Here is a 20,245-nt window from a genome sequence, read left to right as displayed (position 1 = left end):
GAAATATATATATATATATATATATATATATATATATATATATATATATATATGTAAATGTAATATGTTACAGCTGTGTCAGAGGCTATTTTTAGTGCTGAACATCAGCTGTGGTTTATTTGCCAGAGAAATCTTTTGCATTTTTCAGTTTGTTAAGTGCAGCTCCACTAGCATGTGTGTAACATGTCTCGCTACCTAAACCGGGTTTTATGACACTCTTGGCTTCTACCTGTCACCTGTGATTCATAATCTGCAGAGGTGAAGATGCTTGATTCAGCTGGTGATTTATTTACTGTAAACTTCATCCATTAAATAAAAGAAACTTCTGGAAATTCATCATCAGTCTCTGGTGTATGGGATGGTCAAGGTTAGCTTTTGCCTGTAGTAATAAATGTAGACTCCTCCCTCCTTCATCTCTCTCTCTCTCTCTCTCTCTCTCTCTCTCTCTCTCTCTCTCTCTCTTTCTGTCCTCCTGCAGGCGAGTCGGAGGACATGCTTTCTGCTCGCTGCCACCCAGCATCTCACTGATTCTGCAGGAAAGGACCCTACCTTCGGTTCCACAAGGTGAAGGAGACGGTGACAACAGCGTGGCAGACAGCACACCGCATCAAGAGAGAGAAAGAGAGAGAGAGGAAAAAAAAGAGGGGAAAGGCAAGAGGAGGGAAGAGGCTGCCATGATGGGTACACCTCTGAGGAGGAAAGCCCCGGCGTCTGAGTGAGTATCTCCATTTTTTCTCCTTTGCCTCCTTCCAAAGGGTTGGACATCATGGCCAGGTTGCCATGGCAACGGCAGCCGGGGCAACGGGAGGGTGGTGTTGGTGATGATGATGATGATGCGGCTGCTGGCTGTCTGCGCTATGGCTTCCTGTGTCTGGATGTGTGTGTGTGTGTGTGTGTGTGTGTGTGTATGTGCGTGTGGTCTGAACAGTGTATGTGATTCCATGTGTCACATCTGTGTCATGGCCAGTGAGGGCAGTGGGCTCGTATAGAGCAGAAGATGAAGCACTCTGAAGCAGAAGCAGGCTGGATTGGACTGGGCTCTGTCTATCTCACAGCAAACATGGGGTGTTGTCTCCTGGTCTGAACATGTGAAAAAAAAAAACAGTTACACCATGTATCTTGCCAATAGAATAGGACTCCCTGGAGTAGATACACATGAACCTACTGGCACCACGCCTAATTCTAGGTGTGGACTTAAGGGGTATTGAGCTGTGGAGCAGTGAAACTGTAATACTTGTAAGAATTCCACAATCTAGTAGAAAGCAGTGGAGACAGTTACTCCAACAAGAGAAGGATAATCTATTGATAATACCCTTGATTTCAGAGGAAATAATGAATGAGCAGGTGTCCCAACACTTTGCCATATTGCGAATGTCCATAATTTGTCGGTTTTCATAGATAACAGTTTGTCATACAGTGTCAAAAACACATAAATAAATGTATTTGGAGATTAGTTAACCACTCAGTGAGTCTAAAGCGAGTGTGTGAGTGAGTGAGGGTCCAATGTTTGAGGTAGGGATGCACCGATCCAGCCTTTTCAGTTCTGATACCGATACATAAACTTTGCATATCAGCCGATAACTGATACCAGTCCGATACCATTGCTGAAATAATATATCTCACCATGTGGGAGAGACTTAAGGCATCAGGATTGACTTAAACATTACTTTATATAATATAACAAATTATACACATAGATATGAATGTACTGAATTGCCATTTTCATTTATTCATTTGCACATTTAGTGCAGTCTCGCACCACCAAATTAAACTGAAAGGATCGGTTTCATGGATCGGCCTAATCATCCGATACCCGATCCAGCTAATTTTGTTAATATCAGGGCTGATACCCGATCCTAATATTGGATCGGTGCATCCCTAGTTTGAGGTCCAGTGCACCTACAGTGGTGCCCTGTAATGGACTGGTGTTCTGTCCAGGGGTTATTCCTGCCTTGCGCCCAGTGATCCTGGGTAGGCTCCAGGCCCACCAAGACCCAGACCAGGAAGATGCGGATGTAAGAAGAGGATGTATGCATGGATGGATGTACCATATATGTATGTAACAGGCCATATAAAGCACCACTAAACCTAAATCTACCAACTGGGAGCAATAATGTAGACAGTATTTAGGAGCGAACAGTACTCTGGTGCCATAGAACTTCATCTGAAACCGAGAGAATGCTCAAAATAGACATGACCTGGTCATGTCCTGACCAACTCTCCTGTCAGACTCGGGGAAGAAATCCATTACTGGACACATGGAAGAAAGAGTTCACAAGGAAATGGACCTCACAAGTACAGTATGTTCAACAGAAACTACAAACATCTGCTTCTCTTCTCTCAGAGCATCCTGTGAGAAGCTCTATAAATAGATCGGCTGAAGGGAAATGCATATTTTGAACAGCAAACAAATGAGTTAGATCTGTTCAGAGAGAGATCTAAAGGCGAGACAAGGAAAACACAGTGTGTGAGGTTGAGGCATGCTCGAATGCCAGATGCCTAAAAATGGGCATGGCGGTGCCTTTTATGATTTCTTGTGGACTGATTGTTTAACAAGTGCAAGTGTAGTCGTCCTGCTGGGTTCAGCCTTCTCAACTTTGTTTGTGTAACAGAGGGATGGTAGGTGGATGTGCTGTGGATGTAGCTCCAGGTCATAATAAGGGGTGCTAAAGACCTTCACTTGAAGATGCTAGTGCAGATTCTGCACTAGTCTTTTTAAGGAGGTCATTTGACCTCAATCCAGATCACACGCATAATTCAGCTCAATAACAAGTACCAGTGGTAAACTAATGCATTCTAGCCCACACATGAATATCTTCCTATCCAGACAGATCAAATCTTGCATATAAAGTGTTTAAACACCAAAATGACCAAATGGGACGGAGCTACATGTGAAAGAAATGACTTGAACACAGTTTGCAGGTTCTCATGGGAACTATCTTGTTTCAGTCATTTGAAATTTCTGAGTCATCCCAGAAGATCAAGTCAAGACATCATAATTTCCCATTATAGTCCTTCATAGCTTCAGTTACACATTGCCTTTGTCCCAAAACAGGCTGTCCAAGATCACTAACCATTTTTATATTTTTAAGAGCGCAACAGGGCAAGCTGGCCTTAGGCCATCTATCATCTTTTTCGTTTTTTGCTGTGCATTTTGCACAATATCATTAAAAAGGTATTTTGGTGTAACAGGATGGAAAGGTTGTGCATGACGACTCTGAAGGTTGGAAAAAACAAATGACGCTGTATGTCCATATGTTTGTGGACACCCCTTCTGATGAATGCATTTAGCTTCAAAATGTAGTGCAGTGTTTATGACTCCCATTTTTTTTAGACGTCAGCTAGCTGGAAGGTTTACACCCCTTACTCCAACTAAAGCATGATAAACTTATTATTTCTACCCTTAATATCAGAAGAAACTAGAGCTGCGTTCCAAATCCTAGGCTGAAGCAGAGGTAGGGCGGGTCCTCGGTAGCACTATCCTATGCAGATTACTTTTTAGAGACAAATGGAACAGTCTAACCAAGCTGCGTGGTGACCTCACCGGAAAGGTCCCACTTTTTGCAATTGCGGAGCAAAACTTATGTGCAAAAATGTTGTAAACAATGTGCACAGAGAAATGTGGGTACGTCCTCCAAATCACTCTGAATGTAGGCTGCATATCTGGGCTGTATATGAAGGGTCCTACACTTTGGAACAGCCTTCTATGACTTAGTAGCCAAGAAATGCAGCCTACTTTGGCTGCAGCCTAGGCATTGGGGCGTGGCTGATGATTGAGCAAGTATCCCAATACTTTTGTCCGTATAGCGTGTAATATCAGTATTGGATAAAAGGACAATTTACCAGATATTAAAGTCAGCTTTCATTTTACTAATAATTCTTATATTAAATATTTATATATCGTTGCTGTCTTGCTGCAAACATCAGTGGAACTTTTAAGTTGAGGTCAACGTAAAAAGACTCAGTTTTGGAGCATTTCTATTGGTCCATTCATCACAATGTGAAGAACCAGATTCACATTATGTCAAAAAGTGACAAATGATGGAGTCAATTTGGAGACACAAGGTTTTTGTCTGACAATACAACATTAATACAACATTTATTCAGTCATTTTTGAGATGGATCTTCAGCAGCGGTCTATAGGGACATGCCTGCTTGCCTGCAAAATACAAATCTTGTCCACTTTCAATAAAAACAACCCCACGCTTTATTAATGATAACATGTAGACAACAGCTAATATACAGGATTTCTAAGCTTATTAGCAGATGTCTGTCTCTACTACAACACATCAAAAGTTGTGGACCCAAATGATACTCTTTCCATGGAATGACCTGTCCAGCACAAATTTATAATAAAGCCTTGTTAGCTCAATCAGTCATACAAGAGCAGCTGCTGGTGTGCAGCAACAGGTGGTAGGAGAAACTGAGCAGAGTCCGAAGGGAAAGCAATGGAGATGATGAGGGCCATCCTCCAAGGTCTGTCTGAGCTCCAAGGGCATTACAGTAATTTATGGCTTCTTTTTTTATTTTTTTAAAAAGCAGCTGTTTTCAGTCATATGGATGTCTGTCTCTCCCTGCTCCTTTAGCATTCCTGGCCTAAAATCTGGTCAAAGATCTTTTGGATTACAGAGATATATCCACGCTCGGGGCTTTAGTGCTGAATCTGCATTTTTAGGCAGTATGTTCCACCAGAATCTGTTCATCTGTGGTCAGGGGTTTGAGACTGTATTAGTTACTGTTACTTTTGCAGTATGAGTTCAGAGGTCCATCTGAGTTACACACAGTCCTGCTGCTAGCGTTTACAAGAATGTAGAGAACGTCCGGGAGTTTGTAGTTAGCAGTCATGGCAGCTGTCACATTCCAACGTCAGGCAAAATTAGCACAGTCATACTGTTAGCAGTGGACTGGACACACAAAAGTGGAGTGCAGTGCCGGACGGTATTGATTATGTTCAATATTACAATATTTTCCAAAAATATGGCATAATTATTGATGTTTACCTTGACCCCTTAATGCAGCAAGGCTTATTACACACTACGGTGTATTACTCAGTAACTGCAGGGACGTCTGTACAATCGGGTGGGGTTATTTTTAAATAATAGTACACTTTTGGGCAGTCGCCGGTCAATAGGCTGTTTAAGGGGTTAATAAAGGTGATGTACCCAGGATTCCTGAGTGCTACTAATCCAAAAACAGCTTACTGTGTTGATTTTTTATTTTGGTCTTTTTCTTAAAATAACACCAAAAGTATCAGTGCTGTTCACATTACCAGACAAAACATAGATTTCTGCAAAATTGACTATTTGTGTAGTGTTTGGTATAATTTAAAGTTATTATTTGTTAACAGTACTAAAACAATACAAATGTTTGTTAAGTGGCACACTAAATGCATTAAACATTAAAAACATTAAATAGCAAAACATGAAATACATAAAAATATTAAAACATGAAATATATTAAACATTAAAAATATATAATACATAAAAATAAAGACAATAAATACAAAAAAACAAACAACTTCATCAGTTCATGCCATTTGTTTCTTGAAACTCTTCTTCTCTTCTCTAGATATTCTGTAACACTTTAGATGTTAAGGTTAAGGTTTCCTTCTTAGGAATTCCATTACGATTATGTTTGTGTGGTCATGCTGGAAGTCTTACCAGCATACGGGCACTATAGGAGAATTTTCTAGGTCTATTAGATCTCAGATTGGCCTCCACTGTTCCCCTGAACTACCATTTCTTAACATCCCACACTGCAGAAACTGCAGAAGCTGAAAATGAAAACCATCAGTCATACCATTTCTGTTTTCTTTTTTTCTTTAAATTAAAAAATGTAATGCAGTGTTTAGGACAGTGATTTTTCTAGAAGTCACCTGGCTGGAAGGTTAACGTCCCTCATGTCCGGATCAGTCTGATCCACCAAAGAGTTAAATAAGTCGATCTCTATTGGCAGTTACTTCATGTTTACACTGAGTGCACAGACATACAACAGAGCCAAGTGTCCTGACAAGGTCCAGAGCAAATCCAACCATAAACACGAGCAACGCAAGTATAGAGCAGACTGCATGGGAGAAAGAGCAGAGTTAGTGTGCGTCACATTTCCTGGGTCATACTTTAAGTGTACCCAGCCTGTTAACCCCATTTGGACACAAAGACAAACTGTTTAGAGAATGAAAGTCCATTTCCAGCAAGTAGCACAGACACACACACACACACACTGGAAATGCACAAAAAGCATAAATGATTGATATCTGCAATGTTTGATTAAAAGTTTTGAAAGTATTGAAGATAAATCAATTATTTAAGATTTTAACAAACTGTTACTGTCAGAACAAAAACTTGTATCTCCATCAAAAAAGTTTTACAACCATGTTTACCATTTGTGACGGACACAGATGGAATTTGCCTTCCGCTTTTATCCCATCCGTGCAGTGAACACACACACACACACACACCTGCCCGAGTACGGGTATAGTACCCACAACCCTGTCATCAATAGCCCAGAGCTCTAACCGCTAAACCACCAAGAGAAAGAATGACAAGTCTATCTTAAAATATAAAAAATACATAATATTATATAATATTAAATATTACAAATTTTATATACAATAGTATATATAAATACTATAAATAAGTAAATAAGTAAAGTACAACTTTACTGTTATGATAATATCATCTATCTATCATCTAGATATATATTATTTTTTTATAACAGTATAGTTGTTGAAGTACAATCCATACCATAGTACAAAAGTCAGGTAAAGAAAGACAATATACATAATTGATAATGAATAATACATAATGAAAATACATTTAATATTTGAGCTATTCTATTATAAGCATTGATCATCTTTGAATGACTGACTCTCTTTCATTAATAAATAATCAAATATTTCAGTCAGAGCTACTAAATTCTATTAAGACATTTCACACACTGCTGCACACATCATCAATAATTCATATTCGGAACAATCTGTCTGTCTGTGGCCACTCTTTAAAATCATTTATAGCATAGAAGTGAGTTGACTGAGTGCATATTTATCAGTCTGACATCTTCAGAAAGCCAAACACAACAAGAAAGCCCTCGTTTCAGACACTCTATGAAATATTCAGTATAGTCCAGTATAGTTACTTCTCAGTCTGGGCACCTAACAATCCTAATACTACCGTCCTGTTAAAACCCCCATCACCCCCATTAAAACCGGCAGTGTGACCGTAAAGTCACCACAGTTTTCATCAGAGCAGCTTTAAAACACAAGCCTCCGCTTGCTGGCGGTGTGTGTTTTGCTTTAAAATAGTGGGAGAAGCAGTCGCTTGGTGTTTATTTGGTCTCTGATTCCCAGCTTTTGGAATCGGCCACATCTGGAAGGCATTAGTCTGCCGCGCTGGCTTGTGGGATGAGGTCACCGTGCCAGAGTAACAATGTTGCTTTTGTCTGTTATGTCGACTGATGACGCTGCGGTGCAGACCGAAAGCCATGGCGGCCAATGAGAGAGAAGAAAAATGAATCAACCAATCAGGGAGAGGAATCTGTTCACAAGCACCCAGCAAGAGACATAGCGGCACTGGAGCGATGAGGCTAATGTAGCAGCCGGTGGCCGGTTAGCATTGTTTAAACTATATCACTAAATTATGACACAAATTGTGTGAGAAACTTGCTTATGTGGTTTGTTTGAGTAGATCATCCAAGACAGCTTAAGCTACATGTGGTGTTTTCTGAGAGGAAATAGAAGGATGCATCATCCCTGACAAAGGAAAATGCACTTTATTGACCTTTTTGTCTCACACTTACAGCCGTACAAGAACTGGTGGGCGAAATCAGATGAAGAAAAGAGAGAAATAAGGAGACTATGTGGCTAAAATATTTGTGTATGTGTAAATATGTGACTTTGGTTGGTTCAAAAAATACTTGACTGCAGTTTTACCAGCCTGTTATTTTGCCTTAGAATGAAAAATTGGATTTTTCGTTTACAGAGAACTCATAAAAAATGAATAAGCTGTGCTTTTGGCTGGTATAAATGACTGTGAAAGCTCACAGGAGCGACACAGCATGGCATAGTTTGTAACACCACTAATTACTCCAGAGTCCAGTTCATTCCTTATGCCTCTCAGCGCAACGGGTTGAATCTGAAGAGATTGGAGCTGCTTCATTTTTAGCCTTGACCCCACTTGCTTCCCTGGGTTTAACTTTCTCTGGTCTTACTGGTAAATCATTTGGCCAGTGTGTTCCCTTGTCATGTGTGTTTAGCTCCAGTTTGGTTCAGTTGAGGTAGTCCAGTTTTCAAGTAAGTGGACGATGGAGAAAAGACATTAGTAAAAGCCAGTTGAAAAAGCTTTTAGCCTAGCATGGATCTCATTTTCTTTCCCTGGCTTTCGCTTAGCTGCGCTTTGAGTAAGAGTATGAGGTTTCAGATGCAGACAGCAGCTTCTGCCCTCAGTAAATGGGCCAATCCCTGTTCCACCCAGCATCTCTGAACTGTTAGGCTGTGGTTGTGTACAGATGACAGACTGTCAACTGTCAAACTGCTTAACTAAGAGCTAATAAAACCACTCCATTGTGTATATCACACAGGGCAAGAGCATGATGCCATCTGCAAGAATATGCAGAAGCTAAGTATTTCACATTGTCTTTTATGGATTTTCACATTTTTTAATTCAATTAAAAGTTGCAATTTAAACATTTTAAGTAAAAACGCACCAGTTCAGGCAAAACATATGAATTCACAGTTGTCCCCATACCTCAACCGCAGTATATCAACTGGTCCTGAGAGTTTAAATAGTGGTATTGTGTTGGATAATATTTTCTCAGCATGTGGTCGAGGCTGGTGTCAGCGTCTAGACGCTGTGTCTGTTCTCTTTGTTAAAGGACGCAGCAAAAGTTATGACTGGTTTAAAAAGGTGAAGCAAAATCCACACAAAACTGGGCACAAGCTGCTCAGAACACATAGAACGCAGTTTGGCCAGTTTGTGCATGAAGTTAAGCTTTTGTTTAACCAAAAATAGTGAATTTTGACATGGCATCTTTCATGGTGAGCTCTGTTAGGATTTGGAGCTCATCAGCCCCAAGCCCATTGTACTGAGAGTGGGGTCTCTACACTGACCTGGCCAAATAGACCAGCCAAGCAATGTTGCTCACTGGCCTGCTGAATGATTTAGCCCATGTTCTGCAGAGTAGCTGGACTCTCCAGCCTTCTGAAGTGTGGAACTGGAGTGCGCGAAGGGCTGTGTGTTCTGCGGCTTTTAGGCTATTTCCAGTTGTTACGCGAGCAACCAGGAATTTCCTCTCCTCACCAATGATGACTGCCACTGCAATTTATGCTCCACCAGGCAGGCAGACCTACAACAGATTCATACAGCAGATTTGAGCATGTTTATTTATCTCTGCACTGGAAAATTAAAGCATCATTTTTAGATTAATTCAATCCATTATATCAACATTAATCTTTCAGTTTATTCACCATTAGTAATAATTGTCTAATATATTTTGTGGTGAGGATGCACACATTCAAATCAAGTCAAATGAATGTGTTACTGTGGTCAGCGTGTTTAGCTTAGCTGTGGTAAGTTGTTATAAAGACTAATACGAAATCAAATCAAATTTATTTGTATAGCACGTTTTACAACTGACATTGTCACTAAGCAGCTTTACAGGATCAGTAATCAGTAAAAACACAAGAAATAAACAACATCAGAAGACATGTCACCCTGTGAGCAACCAAAAGTGACGGTGGCAATGTAAAACTTCCTCAGAGCTGGAGGAAGAAAGACTCACAAGGGGGCCCGACCCGTCCTCCTCTGGTCAGAACTATTAAAAAAAATTATTAATAAAAGTCACCGAACCACAGCATAAGACTGTTCTGCTGCTCAGGTGGGCAACATAAACATAGTATCATAATGTAATAATAACAATAATCATGGTATAGTTTAATGTTTAATAATAGAATCATATCAGTGACAGTAAGAGTAATGAGAGTAATGATGGTTAATAGTGGTAATATTAGTAATGGCAGAAAGGCAGTAAGCAGTGGTAGGAGGGTGTGCAGCTGGTCTGACACTGGTGGTGGGGGGTCTGGTGGCTGGACTGGTGGGTGGCAGCTGGTCTGACGCAGGTAGAGGGGACCTATATGTATTTAAATACTACCTTCTTATACAGTTTCTTATTGTATGCATGTATGTATTTGAATTATTTACTTTCTTAACTCACATTATAACCAGCTTGTTGCTGTTATACAGTTCATACACTCAAATACAAGCGTTTTGGTTTTGTTAATTTTCCCAATGAAAATAATATATAATTAGCCCATCATTTAACATATTGGAAAGAAATAAAGCAGAAAGGGCTAAATTCATAAAAATATATATTTTATACTCATCAATAACGACACGATTTTACATATGATCTCAATAACATCCAGTCACAATATATGTTATTGATTTTATGCATATTAATAACTATATTGACTACATTAACTTTGCCAGAAAATAAAAGCTTGATACAATGTGCATAATGCTGTGGCTACATCATTTCAATAACTGGGCAGTCTGCCCACAGTAATGACAGACGACAGGGTTAAAAGGGAGGTGGTGGAGGGTTGCTCAGACTTCTTGTAGACACGTGAACAAGATAGAGACGTAATTTATAAGAAGTTCAATCCCCAACTCCCCAACTCATCCCATAAGTATTGGATGGAGCACCAATCATCATTCCAGAGAACCCAGCTCCACTGCTCCACAGCTCAATGCTGTGGGGCTTTATACACCTCTAGCCCACGTCTGGCATTAGGCAGCATGGTGCCAATAGGTTCATGTTTATCTGCTTCATAGAGCCCTATTCAATTGTCAGTACTTCTCTACAGGGACTAGACAAGCTGTGTGTGTGCAGCAATGGGTGCAACTTAAATTAGCTGAACAGATTTATTAGAAAGGGTGTCCACAAATATGTGGACATATGTTGAATATCAATATAAAAGGCGCAGTCGCCTGTTTCATATGAATGGGAATGAATAATGACTGATAGGTGACCTTGCAGAAATGTGGACCTCTATGGAGCATACAGAGAGATGTATGGAGGTATGGATCAATGACCTTGTGGTTTTGTACCAGCTTGTGGTTTTTATACCAGCAGTGTTTTCCCCAGATCCTAGATACAGGCAAGCCAAGGAACTGCTCATATGTCTGCATCTACATTAGAATCCCTGTTCTCTCTCTCTCTCTCTTTCTGTATATTCAACAGCTAGTACTGTACAGTAGGCAGGAGTAGTGACTGCGCCTTGGGTGCGTAATAATAGCTTTTGTCTTTCTAGTAAACGCCGGGTCAGATGCGGGCGGTTCAGGCAGTTGACCTCTCTAGCCTACACAGCAGTGAGTTCAGCACAGCTCTGTTTGGCTCTGTATTTCTCAGACTAACAGTAGCTGACTGGCACTCGACTCTACTGGCACTTGGGCTTGAAGAGACCCAAGAGTCCTGAGCTAATAATTATCCTGCATCTTTAGCGTCCCCTCTCACTCTCGGTTGATCAGGCAAATGGCTCCTGTCACTGAATTATTAATGCTACATATCACTTAATGGGCACTGCGAGCTTTGGAAGACCCTCACTGCCTGTCAGCTTCACTTCATCACTTCGGAATATGCTTCTGCCACATGTTGTGTTTACATTTTACCTTCTGCGATGCCAATGTCTACTTACTGTGTATGAATCACCATCAAGCCTTAAAGGCCCCGGACTGTGCTCCAGCTCAGTGACTGTAAATGCAGCATGCAGGAGGCTAGTATATGATTAGACGATTGACCCTTTGACAGTGTGATGATAGGATTGGATGTGTAATGCACACTTAAGGGAATACTCCTACATTACTGTATCTACAGTGTACGGTTAATCACCACAGGCAATAATTTTGCCTGACTTTAGAGGAAAAATACTTGAAATGCACTTATAATAGAAGCGGAAGCAGCTGCTCCATGGCTTCTATGATACCTGTGTTTCAGGTCAATAGTTTAGCTCTCCTTTTCTAACTGCAGCAAAATTGATCTCTATCACAATACAAGTTTCCACAGCAAGCACATGTTTAAGGGCTTTGATGGCAGAAAAGATCAGATTACACTACAAGCACCAGAGTTATGTAATTGAATTGGTAGAGTGCTTCCCTGTTTTAGACTTGACCCCTCTCTGTTGAGAGAGGAACAGTTAAACGTCCAGTTACAATCACACACAGCATCGCTCACACACTTCTCTGTCTTTATCGACTAGCCTGTAAAAGTACAGTAAAGGTGATGATTATTCGGACAATTAGACATGTGAAACCGTGCAAACACCACACCTGCATCCCTGTAAGGAGGCTTAACGGTTTGTTCACCCTTCTTATGTCATAATGATACACATACACTGGGTAACACCCAACCAACCACATGGGATACCACAGAAACCACTCAGCTACATGCAAGCAACTACCTGGGATACCATAGCAACTGCCCATCAACCACCAAGCAACACCCCATCAACTACTAAGCAACTCCATAGCAGTCCTCTAGCAACACCATAGTAAACTGCTATAGCGACTACATTGGATACCATAGTACCAAGTGCCTAGCAATCACCAAGCAACACCCTATCAACAACTACCTAGCAAAAGCAGAGCAACCAAATAGCAACACTACATCAGCCACCTAGAATGACTTTGCAACCACCAAATGACATCAAAGCAACCACCTGTTAACTACATAGCAACCTGATAGCAATGACATAGGATACCAAATCATCTGCTTACCAACCACCTAATAACATCCTAACAACCACTAAGCAAATCCATAGCAATCGATTAGCAACACCACAGCAACCTAGCAACAGCAGAGCAACCTCCTTGCAACCAATTAGCAACACTATGAATGGCTGTAGCAACCACCCGGTAATCATTGTAACCAACTATCAACTACATAGCAACCCTATAGCAAAAACATGGGATACCACAACAACAGCCTACCAACCACCTAACAACACCCTAACAACCACTAAGCCGTAGCAATTATCTAGCAACCCCAAAGCAACCTACACCCCCTACCTAGCAACCTTGGAGCACCACATAACAACCATAGCAACTCCATAACAACCACCTAGCAGCTACCCAGCAAACCTATACAAACCACCTGGCATACAATGGCAACTGCCTAGCAACCACCTAGCAACTTCTAAGCAACCTCCTAGCAACTCCTTAGCAACCACTGACCAACTACTTAGCAACCTTATAGCAACCACCTGGGACACCATATCAACCATTTAGCAACCTCATCACCAGAAACAAATCTGTTCCTATATTTTATCTGATCTGATCCATAATTCAATCAGCTCTGTCATTACATTTACTAGGGCCCTGAGCTATAGATCGGACAGGATCAAGGAAAGCAGGGAAGCAGTGTGAGTTTATCTGGAGGTCTTCCAAATAATAGTGCTCCTCCAGTTCATCTGTTTAGAGTGGACTTGGCTAGATCTCCTGGAAACAGTAAGATAAGAGATCTCTTCTTTGTCCCAAACTGCATAATGCAAAACCCTCACTGTCACTAATGTTTAATGTGTTTGTAAGTGATGCTCCCTGAAGTGTTTGAGAGTTTGAAGTTTGTTGACTGTGGTTCATTATAACTGACCCACAACACCTATTATCTGAAGTAGCTTTAGCTGCTGAGTAACATCAACCTAATAAATATTCGAGGAGCTCTAGTACTGCCATTGAGTGCTTTGTCATTAAATGCTCCAGCTGTCATTACCATAATAGAGGTTGTAGCTGGAGGATGCTACATAGAGTGCTGCACAAAATCACCTCCGCATTCAATAAACCTGCGCTGATAATATAAGCAGATAAGGATTTTAACGTCTTTGCTGTTTATGAACTGTATCACTTAGCTGTGACAAGACGGTGAATACAGGATTTCATTAAATGTGCTCATTTAAATCATGTCATTTCAGTGCTGGGTGTTGTGTGGGTGCACTCTTCTGATCAACTGCACTCTATTGTAATTATATACATACATAATTAACCCACACAGAAACCTGCAGTATGGAGATACATAGATTTTAATTATACAATATTTGGACAAAAGTATTGGGACACTAATTTAATCACTGAATTTGGGTGTTCCATTCAGTCCTCTTGTCCTAGGTGTAGAACATCAAGCACCTAGCCACGCTGTCTGCCTTTACAACCATTAGTGAAAGGATGGGTGGTTCTAAAGAGCTCACTGAATTCCAGCATGGTTCTGTATCAGGAAGTCAGTTTGTGAAATTTCTGACTTCCTAGATGTTTCACCACCAACTGTGAGTGGGATTATTGAAAAGTGGAAGCATTTAGGAAACACAGCAACTCTGCCATGCAATGTCAGAACACGTAAAGTTACAGAGCGGTGTCAGGGCCGAGTGCTGAGCCCAGCGCTTAATACATTAAAGTCTCCAACACCCTGCTGCCTCAATAACTGCAGAGCTCCACACCTGCTGTTAGAGCTGCAAAGGGGGACCAACTCCATATTAATGCCTATGGGTTTAGAACGGAGGGTCGTGTAGGTTTAAAGCTCCTGTAGGTTTAATGTACAGGTGTCCTAATACTTTTGTCCATATAGTGTATGGCGTATATTAGCATATATGGAATTTCCTTTTAGCCAAGGTATATTTGTCACACACAGCCCATGTTGTTGCTGTGATACCAAAAACGTTTATCTGCAAAAATGCAATTTTACAATTTTCAATGGTAGGCAATGTAAAACAAACTGGAGAATTTCTATTGGTCCCTTTTGTTTTAGGTTTGTTTGTTTTGGGTTTTTTTTTACATTTTATTTATTTTTGCTACATATAGGTCCATATATGTATTTACCTGCCAATCAAAAATGCATATATTATGCTTTTGTGTCCAATAAATGACCCTTATGTCTAAGTTTAAAATATACATATACATATATTTAAAAACATATTCCCAACCCTTCATAATACATGTTCATCTATGACCATATATCAGATCTGTATGGGAAAGCTAGGCCTGTGAATGATGCATTGGGGGAAAGTCTATCCTTTCCTCTTCTTTACGACAATATAAAGAAAAAAACATGCTCTACTTCATTTCTGTCAGAATCCTGTCCAGTGCATTTCAGTCTGTTCCCCTGAGCTTTCCTCACGCACATAGCGCTCCAGCCTGAGCCGCTCTTAGCTCAGCCTTTTCACCATATAAGGACTTTTTGTATCCCTCCACCAGAGAGAGCTGAACAGGAGGTTGGATGGGGGAAAGAGGCCAGTAGGACCCCCTGCTCCTTCTGCCCACACTCCCCCCCCCCTTTCCTTCATGGCAGCAGTAGCAAAAAATGGAACTCAGCAAACATTGCTGAAGCTGCTGAAAGATGTCATGTGCAACTGTGGGTGGGTCAAGGTCGCAGGAGAGTCATTGGAAGCGTTTCTGTTCATATTCTGTGAATGTGGATGACTAATGTCTGAAAAGTCCATACATCGTATATTAGCTTGAGGTTGAGCTTGCCGTTGCTATGTCAGTTCCTGATTGCCAGCTTAGTGTTAGTTTGAGATTAGCGTCTCTGTCAGTCAGTTTAGCTCATCAGTTTAGTCCAGTGAGAATCAAAAACCTGCATTGGCCCTATTAGCAGGATATCAAGAAGAGCAAGTTCCGTCCCTGGTCTTGCCACAGCCATCCATGGCTAGGAGTCCCAAAGAGCACAGTTGGCCTCACTCTCTCGGGGTGGGAAGGGTGGCCCTCCCTCTCCCCCATCACTCAATGTGGTGCTAGTCAGTTTGGGTATCTGTTAGCTGACACAACAGAACTGGCAGTGATGCAGTTGTCTTGACGGAGCATTGGCTAGCCTTCATATAGTAGAGTCTTATCTAGTGGGAGGAATTGGACACAGCTAATTTAGTAGAAAGATGTGCATCTTAGGAGAAAAAAGGATGAATTAAATGACAATTTACATTTTAACATATTAACGTAAACACCCTGTTAATATCTATAAGCTCTATATTAATACTATATTAATACAGGCATTTTTTCCAGAATGCCTGTAACACTATTAAAGTACATTTACTAAAGTTTACTACAAAATACAAAATACTATAAATTAAAGTTTTTGCTTTTTAAGAATTATTACAGTTCAGTTAGGGTCGATAATATAGCAATAAGCTTGTAGTTTACATAATTAATTATACAGTTAATTATTTACATTTATGGCATTTAGCAGACGCTCTTATCCAGAGCGACTTACAAGGTTACTGGTATTACAGCGGTGGGCCAATGGAGTGTTAGGAATCTTACCCAAGGACTCTTATTGGTGTAGCGCAGCATAGTTACCCAGACCAGGAATCGAACCCCAGTCTCCCACATGGTGTGGTAGCTCAGTGTCAGGTAGTGGTGTTATCTGTTGCGCCACACCAACCACACTTAAATTATAAGTGAATTACACTTGCATTTGATTTGTGTTCTGTATTGACAGCCTCATGTCTGACATGTCAATATCACATTATTATATATAAACAAAAAAGAAATATTATAATTGTAATTTGAATAAAAGTTGTACTGTTTGCATATATATATATATATATATATATATATATATATATATATATATATTATTTTCTTTTGCAAACAGTACAACTTTTATTCAAATTAAAATTATAATATTTCTTTTTTGTTTATATATAATAATGTGATATTGATTGACAGTTTGGAATATGCACTTTCAGCATAATTTGATGACATGTCTCAGGTGTTTTTTAAGATAATACAGTTTCACATGATGCATTAAGTGTTCTAGTTCAGCCAGGTTTATGTTTGCTGTTTGTTCTCATGTCTTTTTATATCACCACACCCCAGAAGTATTACTTGTTGACATGTCCACAGTAGGACCCTTCATTGGTCAGTGGGTAACAGCAGGAGGGGCTGTACAGTAATGCAGAGTGATCACAGGACGGATTTTGATCATCAAAATAGAGAGCAGCTTTTTCCTCTGTGAATATCCCAGGTGTACGACACACCTCTCTCTTCCTCCCAGCAGACACTCTCTCTCCCACTCTCTCTATATCGCTTTCTCTCTCTCTTTCTATATTTCTCGCTCACTCTCCAACAGTCTCTCTCGCTCTCTCTCTCTCTCTTTCTTTTTTGTTCTCTCTCTCTTGCTATCTTTTGTGTTGTCTGTCTTCCTCTCTCTTGTTGTCTTCTCTGCTGTACCACTGTAAATCTCTCTCTCCTCTCTCTCTCTCTCTCTCTCTCTCTCTCTCTCTCTCTCTCTCTCTGTTTATCTCTCTCTCTTCCTCTCTTTATCTCTCTCTAGGTGTGAAGGTGTTGTCCTTTCCCTCCTCCTTAGTGACAGCTCTGCCTGTCTCCTAGCAGATCTGTGTGAAGCGTCGGGAGTCTCTCTTTCTTTCTCTCTCTCTTTCTCCTTCCCTCCTCCCAGCTGCTTCTCCTGCTGCACATACATGGCCTGTGACTGCGAGGGAGGGAGGTGGGAGGAGAGAGAGAGAAAGAGAGAGAGAGAGAGAGAGAGAGAGGCAGTCTGGCAGGCACATGGCCAGTGAATGAGAAGAACTTGCCCTCAGCACACAGTCTTACTGGATTGGAGCTGTGTGTGAGTGAGTGAGTGTGTGTGTGTCTCCATCAGTACCTTACCTACTGCCCCCACCACACACATACAAGCTAGGACAGCGTATCTGAGACGTCTACCTTTGTCTTTCCAGGATGGCCGAGGCCGAACTTCACAAAGAGAGGCTACAAGCTTTGGCGGTAAGTTTACAGCTTCGCTCCTCTGTAAAACCACACTGCTTTGATTACACTGGCACAAATCTGACTTCTGCTGCCGTCCACCATGGAGCACTATCATCTAGAGCTTTCTTTTGGACTTCTGCCTGGAATATAATGGAGAAGAACTGACTGATCTGCTGAGGAGCACCACAGATTAAGCTCTATTGAAGCTCTATTCCTGGACTTTTGCAGTGAATACACTGGAGATAATCTGACATCTGCTGTAGAGAACCATGGGATAGTCTCTTTTAGAGGTTTCTTCTGGATTCAAAGCAACAGTAGAGCTGGTGGGTTTGTTGAGTAGGCGCAAACACCTCTGCTGTGTTGCTCTTACACAGATTACACCACAGATGAGAGAACATCTAGCTCTAAAAAACACACTCTATGAGCCAGAGTCCGGCAGTGGTAGTGTAGCTGAGAGTGGCTAATTTTGGCAGCACCTACAGATCTTCGGTGAACACTGGAGTGGCGAGCAACAGATGGGAAACTATTTTGGCAGCGACCCTGGCATCTTTGCGATTCCATGGTGTACGTGTCTTAAACGGAGGTGGTAGAAACATTGACATGGTCAAGGAGAACCATATGTATGGGACTGTTGGGGGGCTGTCCAGTGCCACACCATAGTAGGCTACAGAAAAGTCCTTCAGTTGTAATCAGCCCTTAGAAGTCACTGTGTTTGCTGGTAATAATCTTTTGGTTCCTGGCATTTACATCAAGTCCACATTGAGGTTCTTCATCCTATTATATGGTTCTTTGTGAAAGCAGAAGTGGTTCTTCTATGGTCTCACAGCAAAGAACCATATGAGGGGCCTTTATTTTTAGAATGTACAGAACAACTAATGCAATAACTCAACTTTTCTCAACTTCAAAGGGTTAATGAGCACAAGTTCTTGGCAGAGGTTAGAATGCAAGCACGCTAATGACTTCGGGATGACAACTGCTACGCTAAAGGTTAAGTGTGGAGATGGATGGTACTTCACTGAGACAGAGGAAGTCTGAATAATTGAAGCTGGAGAGTGTCTGCCAGCAGCTCGGTAAACGAACTAAGAGCATTTAGCGTCTGCTCCCGTGCCTGAGCTTTGAGAGTTTACTCCACTGGAAGCTGGAAGAGGAAGCTGTTCTCCAGAAGGGGGTTCGATGAGAGTCAACTGAAAAACATTTCCCTCATTAAAGCACGAGTGACGAACAGTCACCGCTCAAAATCTCAAATGCAGCTGTGGGCAGAACATCAACACAAGGCCAGGATATGACGTAGATAATGGAAGGTCTTAAATTATTACAATGGTTTGGTCTGGCGACACACTCAAATGACTAGCTATTACGTTGTATTGAAAGTCGTTTAGCTGTTGTTTCAGTGAAGTCAATGAAAATGTGGAGGCCTGTTGACAGCAAAGCTTTCAGACCAGCCTCCTTTCCTTTAGTTTAAGACTGTGTTCTGTGTTTCTTTGTTACTTGTCATACGTGTTGCTCTCACCAAGACAAATTCCTTGTATGGGTAACATACTTGGTGAAATAAAGAGATTCTGATTCTACAATGATGCAGTAACTGCTTACACAGTGTTAACTCAACTTATTTCAGTCCTAACTCGCATGTTTAGTTCTGCATCTCAGTTTGATCATCAGTACATACTAAGTGGAGCCTCAGAAACATTAGTAAATAATAAAGATGTTTAGTCTGTGGCTCCTCCCCCTCTTTGTCTACTGTTTATTCCCCCTTTCACAGGGGCTTCCAGTTTTCAGACTCCTGACCATGGAGGGCTGTGGTGTTGAAGGGATTTTAGCGAATGAGCTCCTGTCTCTTGACAAGCATGCAGTTAGACAGTTGGGCCACTCTAGACCTGTGAAGCCACATACATTTCTGTGTCTAGGAAAGAACGCAAAGGTAAATTTACAGCTCTAGAGTGGCCCAACGGTCAATCTGCTGCTCATTAAGTGTGAGGAGATTATAAGCTCAAATCTCAAAGAGTGAGATCATAGGGGGAGTTCTAACCTGCAGTTGGGAATAAACAGTATAGAGACTGAAGGGGAGGAGCTACAGACTAAACATCATGCACCGTATTTGAGCAGTTTTAGCTGCAGCACAGTTGCTTATGTTTTTGAGGCTCAACTTGATCAACGATGGACTGTTGATCGAACTGAGATACAGAACTAAAAAATGTAAGTTAGAAAAACTTTTGACTAAACTAAGTTGAGTTAACTCAAAAAACGCTCTGTAATCCGTAACTGCATCATACTGCAACATAATTATGTCACACAATTGTGATAACTTATGCCACAATATGTGATTGTGAATGATGTGCTTTAACAGCAAAAACTGCACAGTAACTAGTAGCTCACTGGATGTTAGCCTGTTATCCTCCTCCCTTTCCACTGTATTTCCCCCAGTTAATTTCCCTCCATGTTTAACAATGTTTAGCACATTCTTTTTAGCACAGGGAGAATTGCACTACTGCTTTGCATTTTCAGAATATTAT

At 41.0% G+C, this 20,245-nt stretch overlaps 1 protein-coding gene across 2 annotated transcripts in view; it reads left to right on the top strand.

The window, feature by feature from the left end:
• Positions 1–479: 479 nt before the first annotated feature.
• palm2akap2 (PALM2 and AKAP2 fusion) overlaps positions 480–20,245 on the top strand; it is a 123,529-nt gene continuing 103,763 nt past the window's right edge. For both annotated transcript variants that reach the window (XM_072658049.1, XM_072658048.1), the window contains exons 1-2: positions 480–715; positions 17,708–17,753. In XM_072658049.1, the coding sequence (XP_072514150.1) occupies positions 675–715; positions 17,708–17,753 (87 nt within the window). In that variant the 5' untranslated portion in view covers positions 480–674. The remainder of the gene's footprint in view (positions 716–17,707; positions 17,754–20,245) is intronic.

Source organism: Salminus brasiliensis, chromosome 16, assembly GCF_030463535.1.
Source record: "Salminus brasiliensis chromosome 16, fSalBra1.hap2, whole genome shotgun sequence".
Lineage (NCBI taxonomy): Eukaryota > Metazoa > Chordata > Actinopteri > Characiformes > Bryconidae > Salminus > Salminus brasiliensis.
This window is presented reverse-complemented; position numbering and strand designations above follow the sequence as displayed.